General features: G+C 36.7%; 1 protein-coding gene across 1 annotated transcript in view; it reads right to left on the reverse strand.

The window, feature by feature from the left end:
* Positions 1 to 22,150, reverse strand: part of BRWD3 (bromodomain and WD repeat domain containing 3) — a 114,749-nt gene that overhangs the window by 61,779 nt on the left and 30,820 nt on the right. Inside the window, 6 exon segments of the mRNA XM_074205417.1 lie at positions 1,827 to 1,867; positions 4,383 to 4,483; positions 6,960 to 7,030; positions 8,012 to 8,112; positions 11,974 to 12,195; positions 14,847 to 15,007. Of these exon segments, the coding sequence (XP_074061518.1) occupies positions 1,827 to 1,867; positions 4,383 to 4,483; positions 6,960 to 7,030; positions 8,012 to 8,112; positions 11,974 to 12,195; positions 14,847 to 15,007 (697 nt within the window).

The following is a 22,150-nucleotide window of genomic DNA, read 5'->3' on the forward strand; positions in this document are numbered from 1 at the left end:
TAAGCATCATAAAAATAATTAGATAACTACATATAATATGTTAAGTTATTTTAAAAATAATATCTTTCCTCACACATGTCAGCATCATAAATATGATAGTAACTCCATCTGGTGACCTGCAATGCTTTCATAAAAACAGCGGCAGGTTTGGACCATAAATATCTTGATTTATTTTAATGAAAATATTGACATGTGTACAGACCTTATAAACACAAATTTTAGACAAAAAGTCTTATTGTAGATCAAGATACTCCATCTTATATAAACACACATTTTCTATGTGTCAAAGGGCTTAAATTATACTGTAACAAAATGCATTAAACAGCAGTGATTTCTATCAGATTTATATTTATACTATAAAAATAATAAATACATAAATCTCTAGGTACAGTCATGAAGCAATAAGAATGTGAAGTTGTCATCCTGTTTAAGGGGGGGGGGGTTGCCAGCTAGATGGCAAAGTGGTTAGAGCACCAGCCCTGTAATCAGTAGGACCTGAGTTCAAATCCAGCATCCAACACTTAATTACCTAGTTCTGTGAGCTTGGGCAGGTCATTTAACCCTATTGACTTGCAAAAACCAAAAAAAAAAAAATGTATATTAAATTAAAAGAAAAAAAAGACAGGTCAGACTGATTAGAAATTATAATGGCCCAGTTGGACCTCAAGGCAGCTTTGCTCATTCCTTTGCAAATGGAGGGGCCTATGAGCAAAGGGAACCCTAAACATGCCACTCCTGTTCAAAATGTTGATTAGTTTTGTAAAACTTTTTTAGCTCTTGGCTCTGGGAAGAAAAGAGAACTATATTGGAAAATGAAGACAATGGGAAAACAAGTTATGAATGGGTGAAAAATATTTTGAAGGGATATCTAGCATATTTAGCATTTAAATAGCTGGGATCAGTGGACCAAACCCACCATGAATATTAGTTTAGAACAAAGAATATTTGCCAGGTTTACTCAGTATTTATGAGAGATAAACAAATGAGTCATTGCAATAGTTCCTTTCTTAACATGAGAGATTATCAAATCATATGAGAAATTAGAGTCACATCCAAGTCAATTGAAGGTATTTTTTCCCAGGCCTGACCTTAGGACAAGGGATGCATGTACAAGGATGCACTGGATCCCTTCTTCCATTTAATTATCATTATTCTTTAGAGGATACAAAGAGGCACACTCCACAATCAATGTCTTAAAGGAACTTCCAGCTAACATGACAGGACAGAGGCATTTTGAGAGTTAAACAAGAGTACAAAGAGGCAAACAGCAAAACATCCAAACAGTAGAGCAGAGAAGAATGGCTACAATCCAGGGAGTCCAGCAAAACTTCAAACTGAACCAGAAGCAGATTCAAATAAACAGAAAAGCAAGATAATATAAATAATGTGAATCTATGGTTTTCTAAGACTCTAGGTGGAGGACCACTCTTGAACGCTCTGGAAAAATGTAGGCATGTGGGACAAAAACCAAGAAAGCTCAAAGTACAAGATCTTCAGGGAAAAAAAAAATAAGGAGTCCAAAGGAACTCAAACAGAGAAAACATATAGGGGGAAAATGGAACAAGGGAGAGGAAGCAGAAACACCTTCAATCCAGCCACAGAGATGGAAGAGAATGGAGTGGTAGTCACACAAAGTTTGGAAGGGAACTGAGTGGGTTTTTGCTTGTATGGTGGAAGCGGGGTGGGTAGAGAAGGAAAGGCAAGAAATTACTAAGATAAAGAGATTTTAAAAAAACAAAGAAGGCAGAATTCTCTGCACTAAAAACATGTATGAAAGAGACCAACCACCCATTAAATTATACTAAACATCTGGACAATAAATTTACCTGTCTCCATTGTTAGAAAACTGAACTGCAACAACTTTGTCCTAAAATATAAAACAAAACAGTTTCGATTAGAAAGAATTGAATTTTTTCAAGCAATAAATAAAAGGTGTGGTCTTTTTCCTTTCATATTCAAAAGAAAACCAGAGAAGGAAATTTTGATAAATAGAATCTTCAATCATTCTGGATTCCTAAAATTAAAAGGGGAATATTTCACTTCCTAAATCAGCAAATTAATAATGAAAATAAATGATTATCAGCATCAACCTGAGACAATTCAAATAAAAATTTTTTTTCTATTTTACATTGGACTTAGAATCATATAAACTGGGCAGTTTAGGGTGAGAACTTGATACACATCACCATTCTTCTGACAGTTCAGATGCTACCAAAAAATAATTGTCTTCTTAAATGTAACTGTCTAGATGAAAATATCTAAATTTTTGTGCTATTTGAGTAGGCAAATGAGTCACACCCTCCAGTTTGTTTCATTATACTACAACAGAAATATTTGACATTTAGTGTGCATTATATTTCAGGCACTATATGAATGTCTTTTAAAAATAATTAATCAAAAATTAACAAAGCAGCTTTCCCATTGCCTTTCTTCTTTGTCATAATAGATTGCTCTCTGGGTAGTGGGAGAAAAATGAAAATGATATAATAACAAAAGACAGCAATAAAATTTTTTAAATTAATTTTTAAAAATGATTAACTCAAGTATTTTTCAAGGTATGTGCCTGAAAGACTGATTTAGATTGGGGTCTAAGTAAAAAATTTACCTTCTCTCCAGGTTACTCTAGTCAGTTCCCCCCCCCACCAAAAAAAAGTCATCTAAAAGCCACCTATAAAACTACAGCTTTTTACAATTAGTAAATTTTCCAGTGGTGCTCAAGCTAAATGTTTAATAAAAATATTGATATCTGTAATTTTTTTTCCAACTGGAAAAAAATTGCTAACAAAACTTCTGTGAAGTCCAGAAGCATCCCAGACTCATCCTGCTCCAGATTTCCTTATGGTATTGTTTTAGCACAGAATCTGGTCTACTGCCAATTTCAATGTCTGGTTTCAGATGTTCTGAAGGCAAACTTTCTCCCCAAAGTCTAATAACAGCCACTGATTTTATCAGGGAGTGTTTTACTTTTTCTGACTTTTCTTCATTACTTTATGTTCCACCATAAATAAAAATATACTCATCTATGATGCTCTTCTACAGCCTTCCCAACTTTGATTTATTTTCTCCCAGGTGTTTCCCAGCACAGGTAGTAGTTACAATGTGGATCTTCTGCCTGCTCTAACACTAATACGAATAACTAACCCTCCCCACTTGGCTTAGTAGAAGAAACCCACTTAACACACACATAACTAAGGTCTCAAGATTTTGTTGCTGCACAGTTAGTGACTAGCCCATGACTGGGTTTATCAATGAACAATTAATAAAAAGAAGGCACAAATGTGGTTCAAGAAGAGAGTCTAAATCAAGGGTTTTAAACTAAGAAAAAAACAACAAGTGTCAAAGGCATAGAGGTAAAGGTTATAATAAACAGAGGTCTCTACTGCAGTTAATTTCTGAAACATGAATCAAATTCTAGGCCCAAAAGTCTTTTTTTTTAATCACGTTTCAGAGAAACTTTTATTAACATACAAATATCATTCCAGAGGTAGCTTCAATACTGATTGGAAATGAAAACATACAGAAATATATAGCAGAGTACTTTTCATTTCTGTCTTTACCATTTTGGCAAGAGAGCTTGCTAGGCATACAATTATTGAGCACTTTTTAAGCAGCAGCAGCAGTAGCAGCAACAGCAGCAGCAGCGGTAGCAGCAACGGCGGCAGCAGCAGCAGCAGTGTTCCCTCACTCCAGCTTCCAGAGCCAGTAAGCATCAAGATTGTGGAAAGGTGAACAGGGAGTAAACTGTGCTAAAGTGGCTCCACATTTTCTGAAAAAGCCACATGGGAGTGAAAATAGCCAGAGAGAAAAAGGTGCCAGTCACCAGCGGCTGTCACCCCAAGCAAGCAGCTGCTCCCTATATGAAAGGCTGTTATTGAGAACTAAGTGGGATTACTTTCCATTAGTCTTTGATGAATTTCTGAAACCAATCAGACTAAGATCAACAAATCAATTCCATCAAAGATACTTTTTCTAAGACATATTTAATATTAAGTCATTGATGAAGCATGTAGATTTTTAAAGGAACAAATAATGTAACGAAAAACTTCATCCAAAAACAGGATTTTCACAAAATTTAATCGGGTTCTTCAAAGAAACAGCCATGTATGTTTTCATTTCTTCCAATATAGCTTGAAGGAGAACTTCTAAGGAACATTTACAGACATCCAAAAGCCTAAATGTTATACTGATCTATCTTCATTACTACAAAGACCCCTTGGGCAAGGCACACAAATCTTTCTAAGTTATATAACACAGACATAGATAGATAGATAGATAGATAGATAGATAGATAGATAGATAGATAGATTCAACAGGAGACAGGCATAAAAAAGAAATGAAACTAACTGATGGAGGAAAACTGAAATTTCTCATTTCACTCTTACCGTGTGTGACTCTAACTCAGCAATTTTTTCAGGGGACTCTGATCCCAAGTAATATATTCTAATCACATGGTCAGTGCTACCTGTAACAATGAACATGCCACCTAGAGGGGGGGAAAAATGAAAGGTGACCAAAAGAACTTAAATCTTTGAGATTAACTTTCAGGATAGTATGCTATATACTCATTTGAGTAAAATGCTAGCAAGATTTATAAGATTCTCCCCTTACCATCAAAGAAAAATTATATTTTTGATGAAACAAAACCAAACAGAATTAAAACCCCAAACAATACTGAAAACCCAAAAGCAGTGTAAAAAGCTAAATCAATCATTTAACAAAAACACATAAAAAGCACACACTGAAAACAGACAGGAGCTTTAATTCATTTCCTTAAAAATTTATGTAAAATTAATTATAAGGTGAATTCTACTGCATAACTGTCCACTGCATGGAAAACTCCAAAATGGAAAAAAAATTTTGTTAAGTAGGCATTAGGCTTGTACCACTAACAATATTTTAAAACCCACTGAACAGTCATGTAATACTTTAAATCACAACTGACTAAGGCCCACCACCCAGTTCAAAAAATTTCCCTGAGATTTAATTCATCTTGGATAATTATGTTTCAATATTGACATCATTATCATTAAGCAGCACAGCTACAGTTCTCATGTGGCAAGGGGTTGGAGGTTGTGCAGAAAGTCACCATGTAGACTGACCCTGACTCTCTTGGGGCTTATGGCCAATTGAAATGCTTCCCTCTTTCAAATATATCCACATGCAATTCAGAATGATAAGATGTAGGTAAAAATTAGTTCTAGAAGAACATTATACATACAGGTATTCACAACTCCCAAGAAAAAATATCCGAGAGTATGCTTTTAAAAGGGGGGGGGATCTAGACACACGTTCTGTATGTATAAAAATATTATAACAAGAAAAAGTAAAATAAAGAGCTTTTAAGCAGCTTTTTCCCCATCCCAAAAAATAAATCAATCTGGAATCCAACTGCATAGGCAACCTTTGGATGTCACGCATTCTATCTCTCATTTGTCTTCGACAAATATGGCTGAAAGGGGAAGTCCCAACACTTTAGCAAAAAACTCTGATTCTATCCTACTTATTTCTGTAATCATGACATGGTCCATCTAAAAGATTGGACTGAAAACTCCTTGAGGGCAGGGGTGACAAAGTTTTTCATCTAGCTCAGTACCTTATAGTAAGCATTGGAATAAATATTTGTTAAACCGAATTGAAATAACTGAGGATGTGAAGGTTTGGGGAAAAAGTAATTGCTACTTTTATTGCAGCAAAGAGGAAATCTTGAGTCAAATAAAAAGGGGAATAATAAAGTATGTGTGCTTGTGAGAGGGTTTGCCATAATATGAATGAAAAGGATTAACTTTAAATAGTACCTGAAGATTTGGAAAACCCTTTAAATGTTTTAGGTCATTTGAGCTTCACAATCCCAAGAGATATGTGCTATTATCTTCATTTTACAGATGAGGAAAATAAGGCTGCAAAGGGTTAAGTGATTTCCCCATGATAATAAATCAGTCAACATCGTGCCTGAGGGATTAGAACTCAGGCCTTCCTGACTCCAACATCAAGATGGAAAAGCCTGAATGTTCACATCACTGTCAGTTGATTCTCAATATTAGATAGTAGTTATCCAAATCAGGAGACAACCAAGAAGACTGGTCACTTCTCATTCATTCAACAAACACTAAATGCCTACTGTGTAAAGAGCACATGAAAACAAAGACAAGAAACTGTTGCTGCCTTCTAGGAATTTGCATTCTGATAGGGATATGAGGGGAGCTGGGAAGAAGGCAAGAAAAATTCCCCAAAGGAGGCAACTTATGGGAGCTTTAAAAGAAGCTAAGCATGTGAGAAGCACATTCAAGGCACGGGCAGGAGAAAGCACATGTGAAAGAACAGCATAGGAAATGAAATGCCTCCCCTGGCTAATTCAGACCAAGTTCCTGCCCTCCTGGGGCTTACACTCTAAAAATGGGATGATCAAGATAAACGTAGATAATCTTACACGTCTGTAAATGTGGCAGACAAGGGCAGACTAAATGTTCCATTTTCCAACCTATGCTAGTCCTATATTTAATAACATCTCTACTGGAAATTTGGAGGTGGGAAGGAGGAGATCAAATTAAATGAAATTACCCTTAGATTTGCTATTAAAGAGCTATCAAATTTGGCAAGGAAGAAGGGGACTGAAACTGAAAGGAATAGAAAAAATGAAGTTTAGTGACTCTTTATAGGTTACTTCTTCATGTTCTTTTCATTGCCTTCCATAGCAATTGTGCTTAAGCCTTAAAAAAAACTAACCTAACCTTATATTTTACTCATAGTCTCAAATGGTCTGTCACAACTAGTTTAAGGTAGGCATCCATTCACTAAACCTCAAAAGGTATTAAAAGAGGGATAGTTTTGTTAACATATCACCAGAGGGACAATAAACACTACATATGCAGGAATTTTCCATGGCATATTAACTGTTTGGTGAAACAAAATTGCTATTTTTTATATTTTAATATTCAATTTCAATATTTTTATATACATACCAGAGCTGAAGGAAGAACAAGAAATCTGAACGCCAGGTTTAGGTCTCTCGGTAAATTTCAGGGGGCGTTCCCTAAAAAAACAATTACTATTTGTCATTATCCTTTACAAATTTGAAATAAAAACCTTCCTCCCCAAATGGGGCACTAAGCATCAGATCTAAGACTGATCTAAGGCTTACACTGCATAAAAGAGGCATATCCAAATCTGAGTTAGCTTTCCACATCTGGCAGCAATAGCTGTACTGAGACAGCATAATGCATCAGTAAAACTGTAGCTGGGATTTGAACTACAATTGCTGAAGATCCTTTTCAAGGTTTTGAATCCATCATTGTTATTGATAATTTTTATAACAATGGTTTACATTTATAGAAATGAAAAGGTGTGCAAAGAGTTCTATAATTATATTCTCATTTGATCCTCACGACAATCCTGAAAGGGAGGGTAGGTACACTATTATAAAATCCATTTTATGGATGAGGAAAAATGAAGTAGACAGAAGTTAAGTAACTTGCCCAGTCTCAAAGTTTCTAAGTGTTTAAGAAAAGATTCAAATTCAGATCTTGACTGAACTCAAGTCCTCTAAGTCACCCAACTGATTTGCATTCAATTGGCCATATTACTTAACATTTAATTACAGTGGGGCCATCTTTCCAAATAAGCAAATTCTGTATATCAAAGGAAATTTTAACAAATATTCTCTTTACCATTACTATTGAGTCCAAATGCTTTTATTATTCTAAAATCTGCCACAAATCTACTGAATCAATAAATTTACTTTCTCTGACCAGCATCAAATCAGACTTTTTTTAATAAGTCTAGTGGTTTCTGGGGTGGCTAGGTGGTGCAGTGGATAAAGCACCGGCCCTGGAGTCAGGAGTACCTGGGTTCAAATCCGGTCTCAGACACTTAATAATTACCTAGCCATGTGGTCTTGGGCAAGCCACTTTACTTCATTGCCCTGCAAAAACCTAAAATAAATAATTAAAATAAAATAAAATAAAAATAAGTCTAGTGGTTTCTGAGTGAATTGCTAGCATTCACTCCTCCTTACTTGAATTTCAGTGTGTTCACATGCCATTGCCAGAAGCAAATTGATCCATCAGCACCAGTTGAAGTGAGGTAACGAGTTGTTCCTTTCCTTGCTGGGCAAAACTATGGAGTAAAGTAAACCAAAATGATTATTCTCGAGCCTACATTAGTTCAAACCTTCAAATAATATGTCATTTCTATTAATACACTTTAAAAGTTTACCTAACATGGGGGCGGCTAGGTGGCGCAGTGGATAGAGCACTGGCCCTGGAGTCAGGAGTACCTGAGTTCAAATCCGGCCTCATATACTTAATAATTACCTAGCTGTGTGGCCTTGGGCAAACCACTTAACCCCATGTGCCTTGCAAAAAAACCTAAAAAAAAAAAAAAGAGTTTACCTAACATACCAATTTTAGCTCTCACACTCTGACCAATCAGCAGTTTGCTTATGAAAAATTTTCAAGAAAACCCAGTAAAACAGTTATACATGTAAAACCTATATTAGACTGCTCTCTGTCAGAGGGGACAGAGGGAAAGGAGGGACAAAAATGTGAAACTCAAAATTTCACCCAAACAATGATTGTTGAAAACTCATCTCTGTAAGTAATTGGAAAAATAAACTAATTTTAAAAAAAGAAAATCAGTTAAGAAATTTAACAAGAAGTTAAATATCAAACATTTCCACAAAAGAACTGAAGACCAATTTATTATCTTTGCTATCTAAATATCAATTTACTTATCTGCAAAATGGAGATAATATATGGAGATGATAATATCTTACCCTTTCTTTAGAGGATCATAATTAGAGTTGGTCTAAACTGCATATTTTTGCATGGACAACAAAATAAACCAAAAAGAATACAGTAACATTATATTAAATCACATTTTTAAATGAGTTTTGTTGATTAAGAAATGGGCTGTCAGCTTTCTCTTCAGAATCAAAATGCAGAACAAGTAGAAAAAAATTGATGGTGCTTTATCTTCACAACTTTGAGCCTCCACAGATAATGCAACTGAGTTTGACATTTTAAAGAGCCCTTCTACATACACTCCATCTTCCCTGTTGGGTTCCATGTTCACCTTCAATTCCAGTTATGCACATTCCATTTGTTATAAAACTCCATCCTAGTTATTGCCAAGAAGCACTGCTTCCTTGAGCCCCTCCTCTACCCATCAAACTACAGAGGGGATGGAGGGCCCCGGAAGCAGTGCAAAGTTGTGAATCCAAGAGGATCGAGCGATAAAAGCCCTCACATGAATCTAGTTGCTAACATTTCTATTGTATTGTAAGAAATGACTCCCGACTGCTATTCTTTATGAGAAATGGGCAAAGTCAGGGCAGCTAGGTGGCATAGTGAATAAAGCACTGGCCTTGGAGTCAGGAGTACCTCAGTTCAAATCCAGTCTCAGACACTTAATAATTACCTAGCTGTGTGGCCTTGGGCAAGCCACTTAACCCCATTTGCCTTGCAAAAAAAACCTAAAAAGAAATGGGGAGAGTCAATCTTAATAAAAGACACCAAGTATTCCATGAACATCTGATGCTGAGCGAGATGAGCAGAACCAGAAGAACCTTGTACACCCTAACAGCAACATGGGGCTGATGATCAATCTTAATGGACTTGCTCATTCCATCAGTGTAATAATCAGGAACAATTTTAGGGGATCTTGTGATGGAAGATGTCCAGAGAAAGAACTATGGAGTTTAAACAAAGACCAAAAACTATTATCTTCAATTTTAAAAAAAATTGTCTTATGTACTACATAATTTTGCTATCTCTAATATTTTATTTCTTCCTCAAGGATGTTTTTTTCTCTCATCACATTCAATTTTGATCAATGTATAGCTTGGAAACCATGTAAAGATTATGAGACTGACTTCTGGGGGGGGGGTGTAAAATTCAAAGCCTTACCAAAAAAAGATAAGTAGAAACTACTACTGTTTATAATTGGAATACAAATGAAATATTTATATAATAAAAAAAGAGAAACAGAGCAGAAGAAAAAAAAATAAAAGAATGGAATAAAGGAAATGTATAATTTAAAAGAAAAAGTCACCAAGTCCAAAGCAACAAAACTATGGAGTAAAGTAAAGCAAAAATGATTATTCTCAAGCCTATTTTATTTCAAACCTTTAAATGATATTTCAATTAATATACTTTAAAAGTTTACCTAGTGTACCAATTTTAGTACTCACACTCAGAACAATTAGCAGCTTGTTTATGAAAAACTGTTAAGAAAACTCATTAAAACATATAGTTATACATATATAACCTATATTAGACTGCTGTCAGGGGAGGGCAGAGAGAAAGGGGGGGAGGAAAAAAATGTGAAATTCAAGCAAAGTCAGTGTAATTACAAACAAATTATACCTCAGGGGGACCAGACATGCTTATCCAATAACAAAAGTCTATATTTGAAAGGGCAAAAGATATAGGCTTACAAACAGGAATAGTTTACTCTGTCCTACCCATACAGTCCTACAGGAGGGACAATGGACCACGCCCCCAGGCAATTTTCTATCATTTCTGATGAACAGACCCAAGATTGATAAGGAGGCTTGAAATTCAAACATTAATCAAGAGAAACCTATAAAAGCAAATTCATTTGAGTACCTGGAAGGAGCTTTCTAAGATTGTAGCACAGGTAATCTAAGAGAGAGAGAGAGAGAGAGAGAGAGAGAGAGAGAGAGAGAGAGAGAGGAGAAATGTGTGTCCCATCAAAACCAAACCTTAATGTTTTCAGAAGGTATTGAGAGTTAAGAGAAACAAAGGATCTGGAGAGAGAAAAGTTCAACTGTGAGAGTTTTAGGAGAAAAAGGAGAATCAAGTTTAAAAAGAAAAGTGGCATAGAGAACAGGGAGAAGAGGCTAGACCTTGCTAATTTTCTTAATTGGGGTGTTTGAGTAGGCACAAATGGAGGAAAGAATGGGGAGAAGGGGCATCAAACAAACCTGACTCTTATTTACATGATACAGACAAAGAAGGGTTAAATACACATACACACACACACACACACACACACACACACACACACACACACGCACACAAACACAAACGCGTGATTGGTGTAGAAAGACATTAAATTCAACAGTGAAACAAGCAAGAATTGAGAGCAGGGAGGTTAAGAGTGAGTTAATACTGATGAATGAATAGCCACATGCAAAAAAACTTCCTGATCCTGAAAGGGGAGATTAAAATGGAAAAAGAAAAGAAATGAAGGTGCCCATCAATTGGGAAATGAAAAGAGAAGCAATTATTCATCTCCCAAATTAAAAATGCACAAATGCTTTTTATTTCAATATAAAAACTTTCAACTCCTGAGAAGCCAATAAAAGCCAGTTTGTGCCCACTTCCTCATGAATGGGTGGGATGTTCCATAAATAGCTAGTTGAGCTCAAATTAACAGCCTAAGACTGAAAAGATGCACCAAGTCATCCCTCCAAAGCCCCGGTGGTCCAAGGGCTCATTTGAGAAGACTAGCTCAGCTTCTCTTCTTAAAACAAAGGTAAGAAAAGTATGATGTGTGTTAGTGATTTGACCAAAAAACTGAATTGGGAAACTTTGGGTCACTCAGAACATAACATCTGGAAGAAGCCCTCCCATGGCAAAAATTTCAAGGAGATGAAGTCCTGTTAGGAACTTAGATGTCAAATTCCAGTTGAGCTCAAGTTTGTATGAAAGGACAATTTTGTGATCAAATGAATATGTCGCCTAAGTGCTTAGCTGTGAACAGCATTAGAAAACATGCAGACAGACCTCTACACAAACAATCTTAAGTCAAAACCCATTTGCATCTTCCTCAAAGAACTAAGTCCTTTGACCCTACCTAATAGTTGGGTCAGTCTGACTTGTCAGAGACAAAAGATCCTCTGGGATAACACTGCAATGGGCAAGATGCAGGAGTCCTAGGATGTAGGCTGGATTCCTACCACCAAGCAGAAGGATGAGGGGCATGCATTTTTACTTCCTTTTTTTTTCTCACCTGTAAGGATGTAATAGAAGCTGTATGTCCCAGAAGGACAGCAACTGGTGCACAGGTTTGAAGACACCATACTCTGATCACTTTATCACAGCTGCCAGCTGCAAGAAGGCTATTTTCATAGTTGACAGTCATGTCAGAAATTTCAGCAGAATGTCCTCGTAGTGTGGAAAGGAGGCGCCCATCATCAGTAGACCAAATTTTTATCAAACAATCATCTGAACCCTGTAATTACAAGAACACAAAAAGTGACATATTACAGGAAAAAAAGAAACAGTTAATGGACACAAAAGGAGAATAGCAGTCATTACAAGAGAGCCTGAAGGCTGTTTCTCATTTGATCCTCTCATGAGGGAGATAATGGGATTCTCATTTTACAGAATAAGAAACTGACAATATGCCCATCATCTATCCAGCTAATAAATCCTGGTGAAGAGATGCTCACACAGCTGATTCCAAGGCCAGCATTCTTTCTCTGCTGGAATCTCCAAGTATTAGGGTTTGCTCTTTCTCACCCCAAATTTTTATAACTGCATTTCTTGTTCTCAGTATTGTGGCCAAAAACTGTAAACAAAGTGCATTCCCATTACTGAGGATCAGTTGAGTAAATTATGGCAGTATATGAATGTAACAGAATATTATTTTGATATAAGAAATAATGACAACAAAGAAACAAAAGATGGCTAGTAAAGTGAGCAGAATCAGACTAGAAAACTTGGTAGAAAGATGACTAGGTTTGGTATAGAACAGAGTGCGTCAAAATCAAAGAAAACAGGATCACAGCTGCATACTGACTCAGGAAACAACAAATTTACATTATCCATTTTATTTTATGGCATTTTTCTTTATTTTGTTAAACATTTCCCTATTACATTTTAATCTGGTCAAGAAAACTCAGTATGGGGGTGGCTAGGTGGCACAGTGCATCGAACGCTGGCCTTGAAGTCAGGAGTACCAGAGTTCAAATCCAGCCTCAGACACTTAATAATTACCTAGCTGTGTGGCCTTGGGCAAACCATTTAACCCCATTGCCTTGCAAAAACTAAAAAAAAAAAAACAACAAAAACAAAATAACGAAAAAAAACCCCTCTGTACCAAGTTTGAAACTTTGGCATGAAAAACCTGAATACAAATGCTAGTTAAGTTATTTATTATAGGTCTAATCCTTGAGAAGTCATTTTGCTTGCTTATGATTCTAGTTTCTTCACCTAAAAAATAAGAAGACTGGAATGGATGTTCCAAGGTCCTTTCCTACCTTTAACACTACAACTTTATGAAGTCACATTTCCAGGCTAATTAACTCTCACACCTCCCCACACAGTCTATGTTCCAATCAACTGGGCTTCATGCCATTCCTCACCAAAGCTGGTACGCACATACCATACCCATTCCAAAACTATCTCCTTAGTTACCACCACCTTTGAAAGTCCCAACTCCCTTTAAGACTCAGTTCTCCCCTCTCACCCCTCCCCATTTTTATTTCTTTGCTATCTATTCTCTATGGACTTATATAGGGACTATTCTAAACTGATACACAATGAAATATACAGAACCAAGAGCAAATGTAAGTAACTAGTATTAACTGAAATAAAAATGCTGCCAAAAACTTGCACTCCAATGGTAAAGAACAGGGTGAATACATAATCAAATACTTTGGAGAGAGAGAGTGAGAGAAGGAGGGAGGGAGGGGGGAAGAGGGAGGAGGAATAGATGTCAATAAGGTCCTACTTAACTTTTTTTAACTTTGTTATGACAAAGGAGAAGCAGGGCCTACATACAAATAAGTGGGATGCTTTTAGCTTAAAAAAATAAAATGTTAAGATTATAGACAGGTCTCCTTTAGCACTTCTACCCTTTTCATTAAAACACAAAATCTAAGACCTTGAAGATATTTCAGAGGGAATCCACTAGTCACCCCAACAAGTGGACATACAAGAGAACACCACCATCCATGGGAGACAGCACATTCTCTTTAAAAACAGCTACAGAGGGGCAGCTAGGTGGCGCAGTGGATAGAGCACTGGCCTTGGAGTCAGGAGTACCTGAGTTCAAATCCAGCCTCAGACACTTAATAATTACCTAGCGTGTGGTCTTGGGCAAGCCACTTAACCCCATTGCCTTGAAAAATCTAACAAAACAAAACAACAGTTACAGAGGGGCAGCTAGGTGGCAAAGTGGATAGATCACTGGCCCTGGTGGCAGGAGGACCTGAGTTCAAATCTGACCTCAGAGACTTAATAATTACCTAGCTGTCTGGCCTTGGGCAAATCACTTAACCCCATTGCCTTGCAAAAACTTCAAAAGAAAAAAGGAACAGGTACAAGATGCTAAAATTTCATTACACTTGACCTAAAGTCAGCCATGCCTCTCCACAAATGAACATATCTAATCCCTGCTTCCCATGGAAGCCCTTCAAACACTTAAGAGACTGCTATTAGGTTCCTCGAAAATTTGCTCTAATAACAAGCTAAATTAAAACACATCCAGAACTATGTTCTTTATTACTAACTTCAAGTTTGACTATCTAGGTATTAGGATCATAGAGCTGATAATCAAACATGCTATGTAAAGAAAGAAAAACCAGAAAAATTCATTTAAGGAAGAATTTATATGAAATAAATTTTTAATCACAAAACTATCAGGGTTTCCATGCATTTAACATCTTAAAATTAAATGTTCCAAAAAGAAAATGATTGAGAATACAGCGTAACTAATATGAAAAATGAGGGAAAATCAAAACAAGTCTTTACTAATATCTTTTTCTTTATTCAAAGTCCTTACTAAAGGAAATTGATGCTTATGAAAATACATTCCCATGAAATCTACCTTCATGATAAATTCTGAATAAGACACAGCATCATAAACTTTAAACTCACTGTGAAAATTCTTCTCCCACTTCGGTCAAATGCTACACAGTAGACAGATGATAAGTGACCCAAAATTCTCTTGTGTATCTTCATTTGTTGGTAAGAAGATGTTGGGAATATATGGTTGAAGCGACCATATCCAGTTAACTGTCTGGCAGAAGTGATCATTACTGGAAAACAAATAGGAAGTTGATTTTAAACCTATCTCATGACATTGTCATTAAACCATAAAATTCTATGCTTATTTATGAGAAAAGTTGACAAAATGGGATGCATAAAACCCATCTCAAACACTGATAGGTTCAAACATGTGCTTTTCAAATGACAGAAATCAACAATCTGAAGGTCAGCTTTGTTCCTCCTACTCAAAATTCAAATTCCTATGTCTAAATTACTCCATTTTTTTCCTGTGAAGTACAGTACATGGTCAAGTTGAACTATAAAACTACCCAACACGTGGGACAATTTCAAGGATGGGCTAAATTCTATCCAAAATAGTTTCATGCTATTCAGTTCTAGTGGCACAAACTTAAAATAGGAAATAATCTCTTCTACACCTGTGAGGCCTTAACTAGCCATCAACCAAGGTTCTATACGACCTCCCCAGTAGTGGGTTAGTCTATTATCAGTAACAATGGCAAAATATTTCCCCCTTATCTCAACCACAGACTGCTCATTTCCAAAATGAGCAGAGGCACTATTTGGTAATTATGGGATGGATGAATAAACTGGGACACAAATTCAAATATTAAGCCAGAAATGAGAAAAATGACGATTAAGCAAATGAAGCATTGCAGAGAAGGGGGGGGGGGGGGTATTATCAAACTCCAAAGTAGAGGTATCAGAAAAAAATACACAACAATAGTGGCAGTTAAGAAAAAGACAAAAGGTAAAGTGAGTTTCAAAAGTCACAGTCCAAGGATAAGAACAGGCAATTTTCAGATGAAGAAATTAAAGCTATTTATAGTCATATAAAAATGCTCTAATCATTATTGACTGCAGAAATGCAAGTTAAAGCAACTCTGAGGTACTACCATACTACCTATCAGACTGGCAAAAAAGACAAAAAAGGAAAAATGATCAATGTTGGAGAGGATGTGGAAAAACTGGAACAGTAATGCACTAGTGGGGAAGTTATAAACTTATTCAACCATTCTGGAAAGCAATTTGGAACTATGCCCAAAGGGCCATAAAACTGTACATAAATACTCTTTGATCCAGCAATACCCTTACCAGATCTGTCCCAAACAGATCATAAAAAAAAGGAAAAGGATCCACATGGACAAATATATTTATAGCAGCTATTTTTGCACTGGCAAAGAATTGGAACAAGTAGTGGTACATGTGATGGAAATACTATTGTTCAGTCAGAAATCGAGAACAGGTGGATTTCAGAAAGATTTACATGAAGTGATACTGAGTGAAGTGAACAGAACCAGGAGAACAATGTACACAATTACAGAAACATTGTCTGATGATCACCTATGATAGACTCAGCTTTTCTCTCCAAGACAATTCAAAAGGACTTGTAATGGAAACTGCCATCCACATTCAAAGAAGGAACTAAGGAGTTTGAATGCAAACCAAAGCATACTACGGTTAATTTTTTTTTTGTATTTTTCTTTCTTGTGGATTTTCCCTTTTGCACTGATTCTTCTTTCACAGCATGACTAATATGGAACTGTATGACATGACTATACATGTATAACCCTTATCAAATTTCTTCCTGTCTTGGGGAAGGGTGAGAAGGGAGAGAGGGAGAAAAATCTGAAACTCAAAATCCTGCAAAAGTGAATGTTGGGAAAAAAAACCTATTAAAAAAACCCTATAAAGAAAAATGGGGCAGCTAGGTGGTGTAGTGGATAGAGCACCGGCCCTGGAGTCAGAAGTACCTGAGTTCAAATCCGGCCTGAAACACTTAATAATTACCTAGCTGTGTGGCCTGGGGCAAGCCACTTAACCCCATTGCCTTGCAAAAAAAAAAAACCTATTAAAAAAACCTTTAAAGAAAAGTGAATGTTGAAGACTATCTTTACATGTAACAGGAAAAAATAAAATATAAAAAAATAAATAAAGGATAACGTCTGTGTTACTTATCCTGTTAAAGGAATTTTTTTTTACTTTAACCAAAATATAATGTCATATATGGATTCTTGAAATTCTTGATTGCAAATGGTTCTTGTTTTATTTTTGTTTATGGTGGATTATGAATGAAGAAACTAGACCAGGACATACCTGTTTCCACTTTCACAATTGGTGGATGAGCCTGAAGTGGGAGGAGCTTTTCCTCTTCCCTCACTAGCTTTCCTCACTTTAGAGTTGTTCCCAATTGCTGACTGGTTGTGCAGTCAACACACCAGTAATTCAATGGATTCTTCTTATGAACGGTTTTTTCTCTCCCCTTATCACCCAGATTCTGATATGGATTGCTTTAGGCATACATCAGGAAAGGGACAATGAGCCAAGACCAGATGACAGGACAGCACAGTGCATGCACTTGGATCTGGTTGGCCCCAATTTGGGGACATGATGTTCAGTTCTATGTGGCATATTTTAGGATGGACACTGTCATCATAGAAGACATCTAGGAGAGTGAATACACAGGATATGATTTCATATGAGCAAAAACTGCAGGATCAAAGGAAGGAAGACCTTCAGGGAAAAATTAATTCTCATTTTCAGTTTAAGGAGAACAATCATCTGAAAGGATTAGCCTTTGAGATCAGCAATAATAGCAACAGAAGAAATAGCAATGAGGCAGCTCGAGGAAACAAGGAAAAATTCCCGACAAAGACAGTGGAATGAGCAGGCAGGATGCCCCCGAATACAGGTCTGTGCTGGATTCAATGACCTCTAGATTCCCTTAGAATTGCTCAAGTCTATGACAGTGATTTCACTTTAAAACAAAACAACTCAAATCACCTGGGTTTTTCTTTCCTCATTTTTAAGATCATCATCATCCCATGGCTCTTTATAACTCAGTATTCCCCAACCCCTGCCCTCTCAACCTGCACCCACATACCCACCTACACCTAAGACTTTGGAAAGGATCAGGTTTTTGTCTCTTTCTGTATCCAGACAGTTTAATAGTGTCTGGAGCATACCAGTCTTTTGCTGATTGACTGGAAGCTACCCTCTGGCCCCATAAATATGCATATTAAAAACAAGGACTCCCTAGCACAGAGAGCTACATTTATACTACTACAGTTATATTCCAAACTAAACTCCCTCAATTCCTGGTCATCTCAACCTAGAAAAGCATTTTGTCGCATAATGTGAAAAATGAAGTACCCCAATAATTATGATCATTGACTGAAAGAAGGTACTATGCAGAGTACTGGATGATAAGCTCATTTGATGGTCACAAAAAGCCTAGGAGGTATGAGCTATTATCTCCACTTTTACTGATGAAAAAACTAAAGCATATAAAAGTTAAGGGACCAACCAGAGTCACAAAGCAAATAAGTGTCTGAGGCTTAATGGGAAGCCAGGTCTTTTTAACTCCAGGCCAAGAACTCTATCCACTACACCAACTACCTGCCCAAGTTCGATTCTTCCTGGCTTATACAAGGTAAATTTATGGCAAGATTACAGCCATAATCTGTAGGGGCAGTTATATGGCACAGTGGATAGTGCACCAGGTCCTGGAGTCAGGAGGACCTGAGTTCAAATGTGACCTCAGACACTATTTAATAATTACCCAGTTGTGCAACCTTGGGCAAGTCAATTAACCCCATTGCCATGCCAAAAAGAGAGAGAGAGAGAGAGAGAGAGAGAGAGAGAGAGAGAGAGAGAGATTATGGTCTTTTGGTAAGGTATAAAATGATTATAATTTAATGTGATTTATGACTCTTGAGAAGTATATTTCTAATGAGACAGAAGAGATAAGGCACTTAGTGACACTCATGAGAGTAATCAATTAATCAACCTTTGAGACTAGTACTTCTATCAGATCAGATTGGTTACCATGACAAAAAAAAGGGAAAACGGTCATTGTTGGCGAATTTGGGAGAAGACTGGGACATTAATGAACTGTTGCTGGAGTTGTGAAGTAATCTAACCATTCTAAAGAGCAATGTGTAACTATGCCTAAAAGAGTAATAAAACTGATCATATCCTTAAACCCAGCAATATCCATACTAGGAATATAAATCACAAAAAATGGGAAAAGTCTCACATATTCCAAAATATTCATAGCAGCCCTTTTTGCAGTCAAAAAGAATTGGAAATTGAGGGGATACCCATCAATTGAGGAATGGTTGAACAAATTGTGATACATGTATGTGATGGGAACAGTATTGTTCTATAAAAAATCATGACTGATTAGACTCTATAGAGAAGCATAGAAAGAATTATAGGAACTGATGCTGAGTAAAGGGAATAGAACCAGAGAACAATTGTACACATTAACAAAAACAGTGTGTGTTGATCAACTTTGATGGATGCAGCTCATCTCAGCAGTTCAGAGCTAGGACAACCCAGGGAGACCTATTATGGATAATGCTGTCCACATCCACAGGAAGAAAAAGAAAACAAAACAAACTACAGAATCTGAATGAACTTCTCTTTTGTTTATCCTTATCTCATGATTTTCTTTCTTTTTCCTTAGTCTTAATTTCTCATACAGAAAATGACTTATCTGTAAACATGTTTAACACAAATGTATATATGTACAATGTTCACCAGACTGTTCGCCTCTGAGGGGAGGGGGGAGTGGAAAGGGAGGGTGGAAGGAAATTAGGCAACTTAAAAATATGCATATTCATGTGATGAATGTTGAAAAACTTTCATAACATGGAATTTGAAAAATAAAATATCAATTGGAAAAAAAGATTATGGTCCTAGTGAAATCGTAACACTCCTTATAATCAAAATTGCAATCTAATCAACTTTTCAATAGGGAAACTAAGAGAAGATTCAGTTGTCCCTAAGCAGTTCAAAAGTTCACATCTCCAGGTACAGATAAACTATCCTGGAGTAATGAGAGAATAAGCAGGATGATTAGTGAGGCCCTTGCAGGGATTTTACTTTATTTGAGATTTTTCAAGGCAGAGGGGTTAAGTGAGTGAGACTTGCCAAATGTCACACAGCTAAGTGTGTCTGAGTGTCAGGTTGGATTTGAAATCGGGTCCCCTGACTCCAGGGCCAGTGCTCTATCTACTGTGCTACCTAGCTGTCCCCTGGCAGGGATTTTAAAGAGTATGGAGAACTCATAAGGTGCCAGAGACGTGGAGAAGAGGGAAAATGTAATCCAAAACTTCAAAAACAGAAGCTCTGCTAGAGTACAAGTTATAGCCAAGGGAGCTTTCTTGGGAAAGTTGCAGAACTGATTCCAAAAGCACGCTTATTGAACAGCTATATAGAAAGGTGCAAATAACCACAGAGATGGCTTCCAAAACCCCAGGGTATCCCTAACTAACCTCATTTCCGAGTTCTGAGGTTGGAAGTCTTCTTGACAAAAGGACTATTGCACCAGCCACGGAGTCAGGCAAAGTTGGGTTCAAAGTCTCACACACAGCGAAGCTATTAATAAGTCACTGGAGAGCTCGAGTCTAAGTTTCCTTAGCAATAAAAATGAGGCTAAACTCACAGGGTTGTCACAAGGAGCAAACAAATTAATATGTAAAATACTTTGAAAGTTCTGTCTGTCATCTGTCACTATTATTATGATTCTGATAGATCAGATTGGCAGGGAGATTTAGCCCTGCTGAAGTCACCACTGCAGTCTCTGCTTTATGGAGAAAGGCATCACCAGTAGCCTGAACACTTGGCCATCAAATATACAAAAATGCAAAATGAACTTCAGTCTTGTCTGGAGTCTTCAGTGAAAATGGCAGAGTGCCAAGAAAGAAACCAAAGTGGCTTTATGGAGAAAGGCATCACCAGTAGCCTGAACACTTGGCCATCAAATATACAAAAATGCAAAATGAACTTCAGTCTTGTCTGGAGTCTTCAGTGAAAATGGCAGAGTGCCAAGAAAGAAACCAAAGTGAGCCAAGGATTTCAGATTTAGAGGTACTCTTAACTACTGGTACTCTTAACTGGGAGATCCCTGTCTCATGACAGAGCGGACATAATGCAAGAGCAAATGAATCCTCTCAACCTTGACATCTTTGCTAGAAATGATACTCAAAAATAAAAGGAAGCAAGAGAAAAATTGAAAGCTGCTTCCTTCATAACTCCTCCTCAGAGAGAAAAAGAAGGGAGTTTGGCTTTATCATGTGCCCAAAGGCATTATTTCATATAGCATTTAAGCAGTGATCATTGATAAGCATTTGCAGGAAATGCACTGCAGCTCATAGACCAAACATAGTTCCACACTAAGGATAGGAAGGGAAAATCTTCAAGAACTTGATAAGATCCATCTCCAAAGCGAAATGACAAAGACTTTAATAACTAGTAATGTCAATGCAATGGGAAGAACAAAAGGCAGATCAATGAAAAATAGGTTGAAAATGATAGTTTAATTGGAAAAGAGAGGACAAAAATCCATTTGTTGTACAAAAGCCCCATAACTACTAAACATAGGTAATATTTTCTTCAGGAAAAGACACAGTAATATTGTAAACAAAAGGAGAACCAAAATGAAGCTAAATTAAAGTGTAATGGTTTCTAAGCCTAGAGAAGAAGTGATATTATTGAAGGGATTTGAATGGGGGGGGGGTAGTAAGGGTACTGACAGTGATGGAGGTAAGGGGCAGAGTTGGAGAATATCTAGAAATTACTGAGATTTTAAAAATCAATAATACTATGAGTCATGAGGCATTAGATACGACAAAACTCAAATTTGACATTAAAAAAAATTACAAATTGTATTTTAACAGAAAGTCACCAGTTATAGGATTGTTTAAGTCAATTCTTGGTCCCATCTAACAGAAGCATCTGACAAAAGATCAACACTGACACCCAAGTAAGAGGGTAAAAAGGAAATGACAATGGTCACTCCAACCTGGTCATTTTTTTTAATGGACAAAAATGATACCAACCCAGATTAGAGATATTTCCTAAGAAGTTTGAGCACGTATGACAATCATTTACAAGAGAAATCTAGGAAGCACAAAACTAGCAAATACTTGATCACCTTTCCAACAGAGAAAGAAAGCAGCCAAACTATTTAAACAAGCTTGCAGGAGATGGTAAAAGGATATGAACAGTATAATCCCATAAAATAGCAAGAAGCAGTTCAGATTCAAACAATGCTTGTTGAGAAATTGTTCTAAGTAAAATCATACCAAATGTATTTACAGATGAAATTGGAAGGATAACAAAGGGAAATGATCTGTAAAGTTTTTTATACATTTTCTCTAAAAGTA

The sequence above is a fragment of the Macrotis lagotis genome, chromosome X, assembly GCF_037893015.1.
Source record: "Macrotis lagotis isolate mMagLag1 chromosome X, bilby.v1.9.chrom.fasta, whole genome shotgun sequence".
Classification (NCBI taxonomy): domain Eukaryota; kingdom Metazoa; phylum Chordata; class Mammalia; order Peramelemorphia; family Peramelidae; genus Macrotis; species Macrotis lagotis.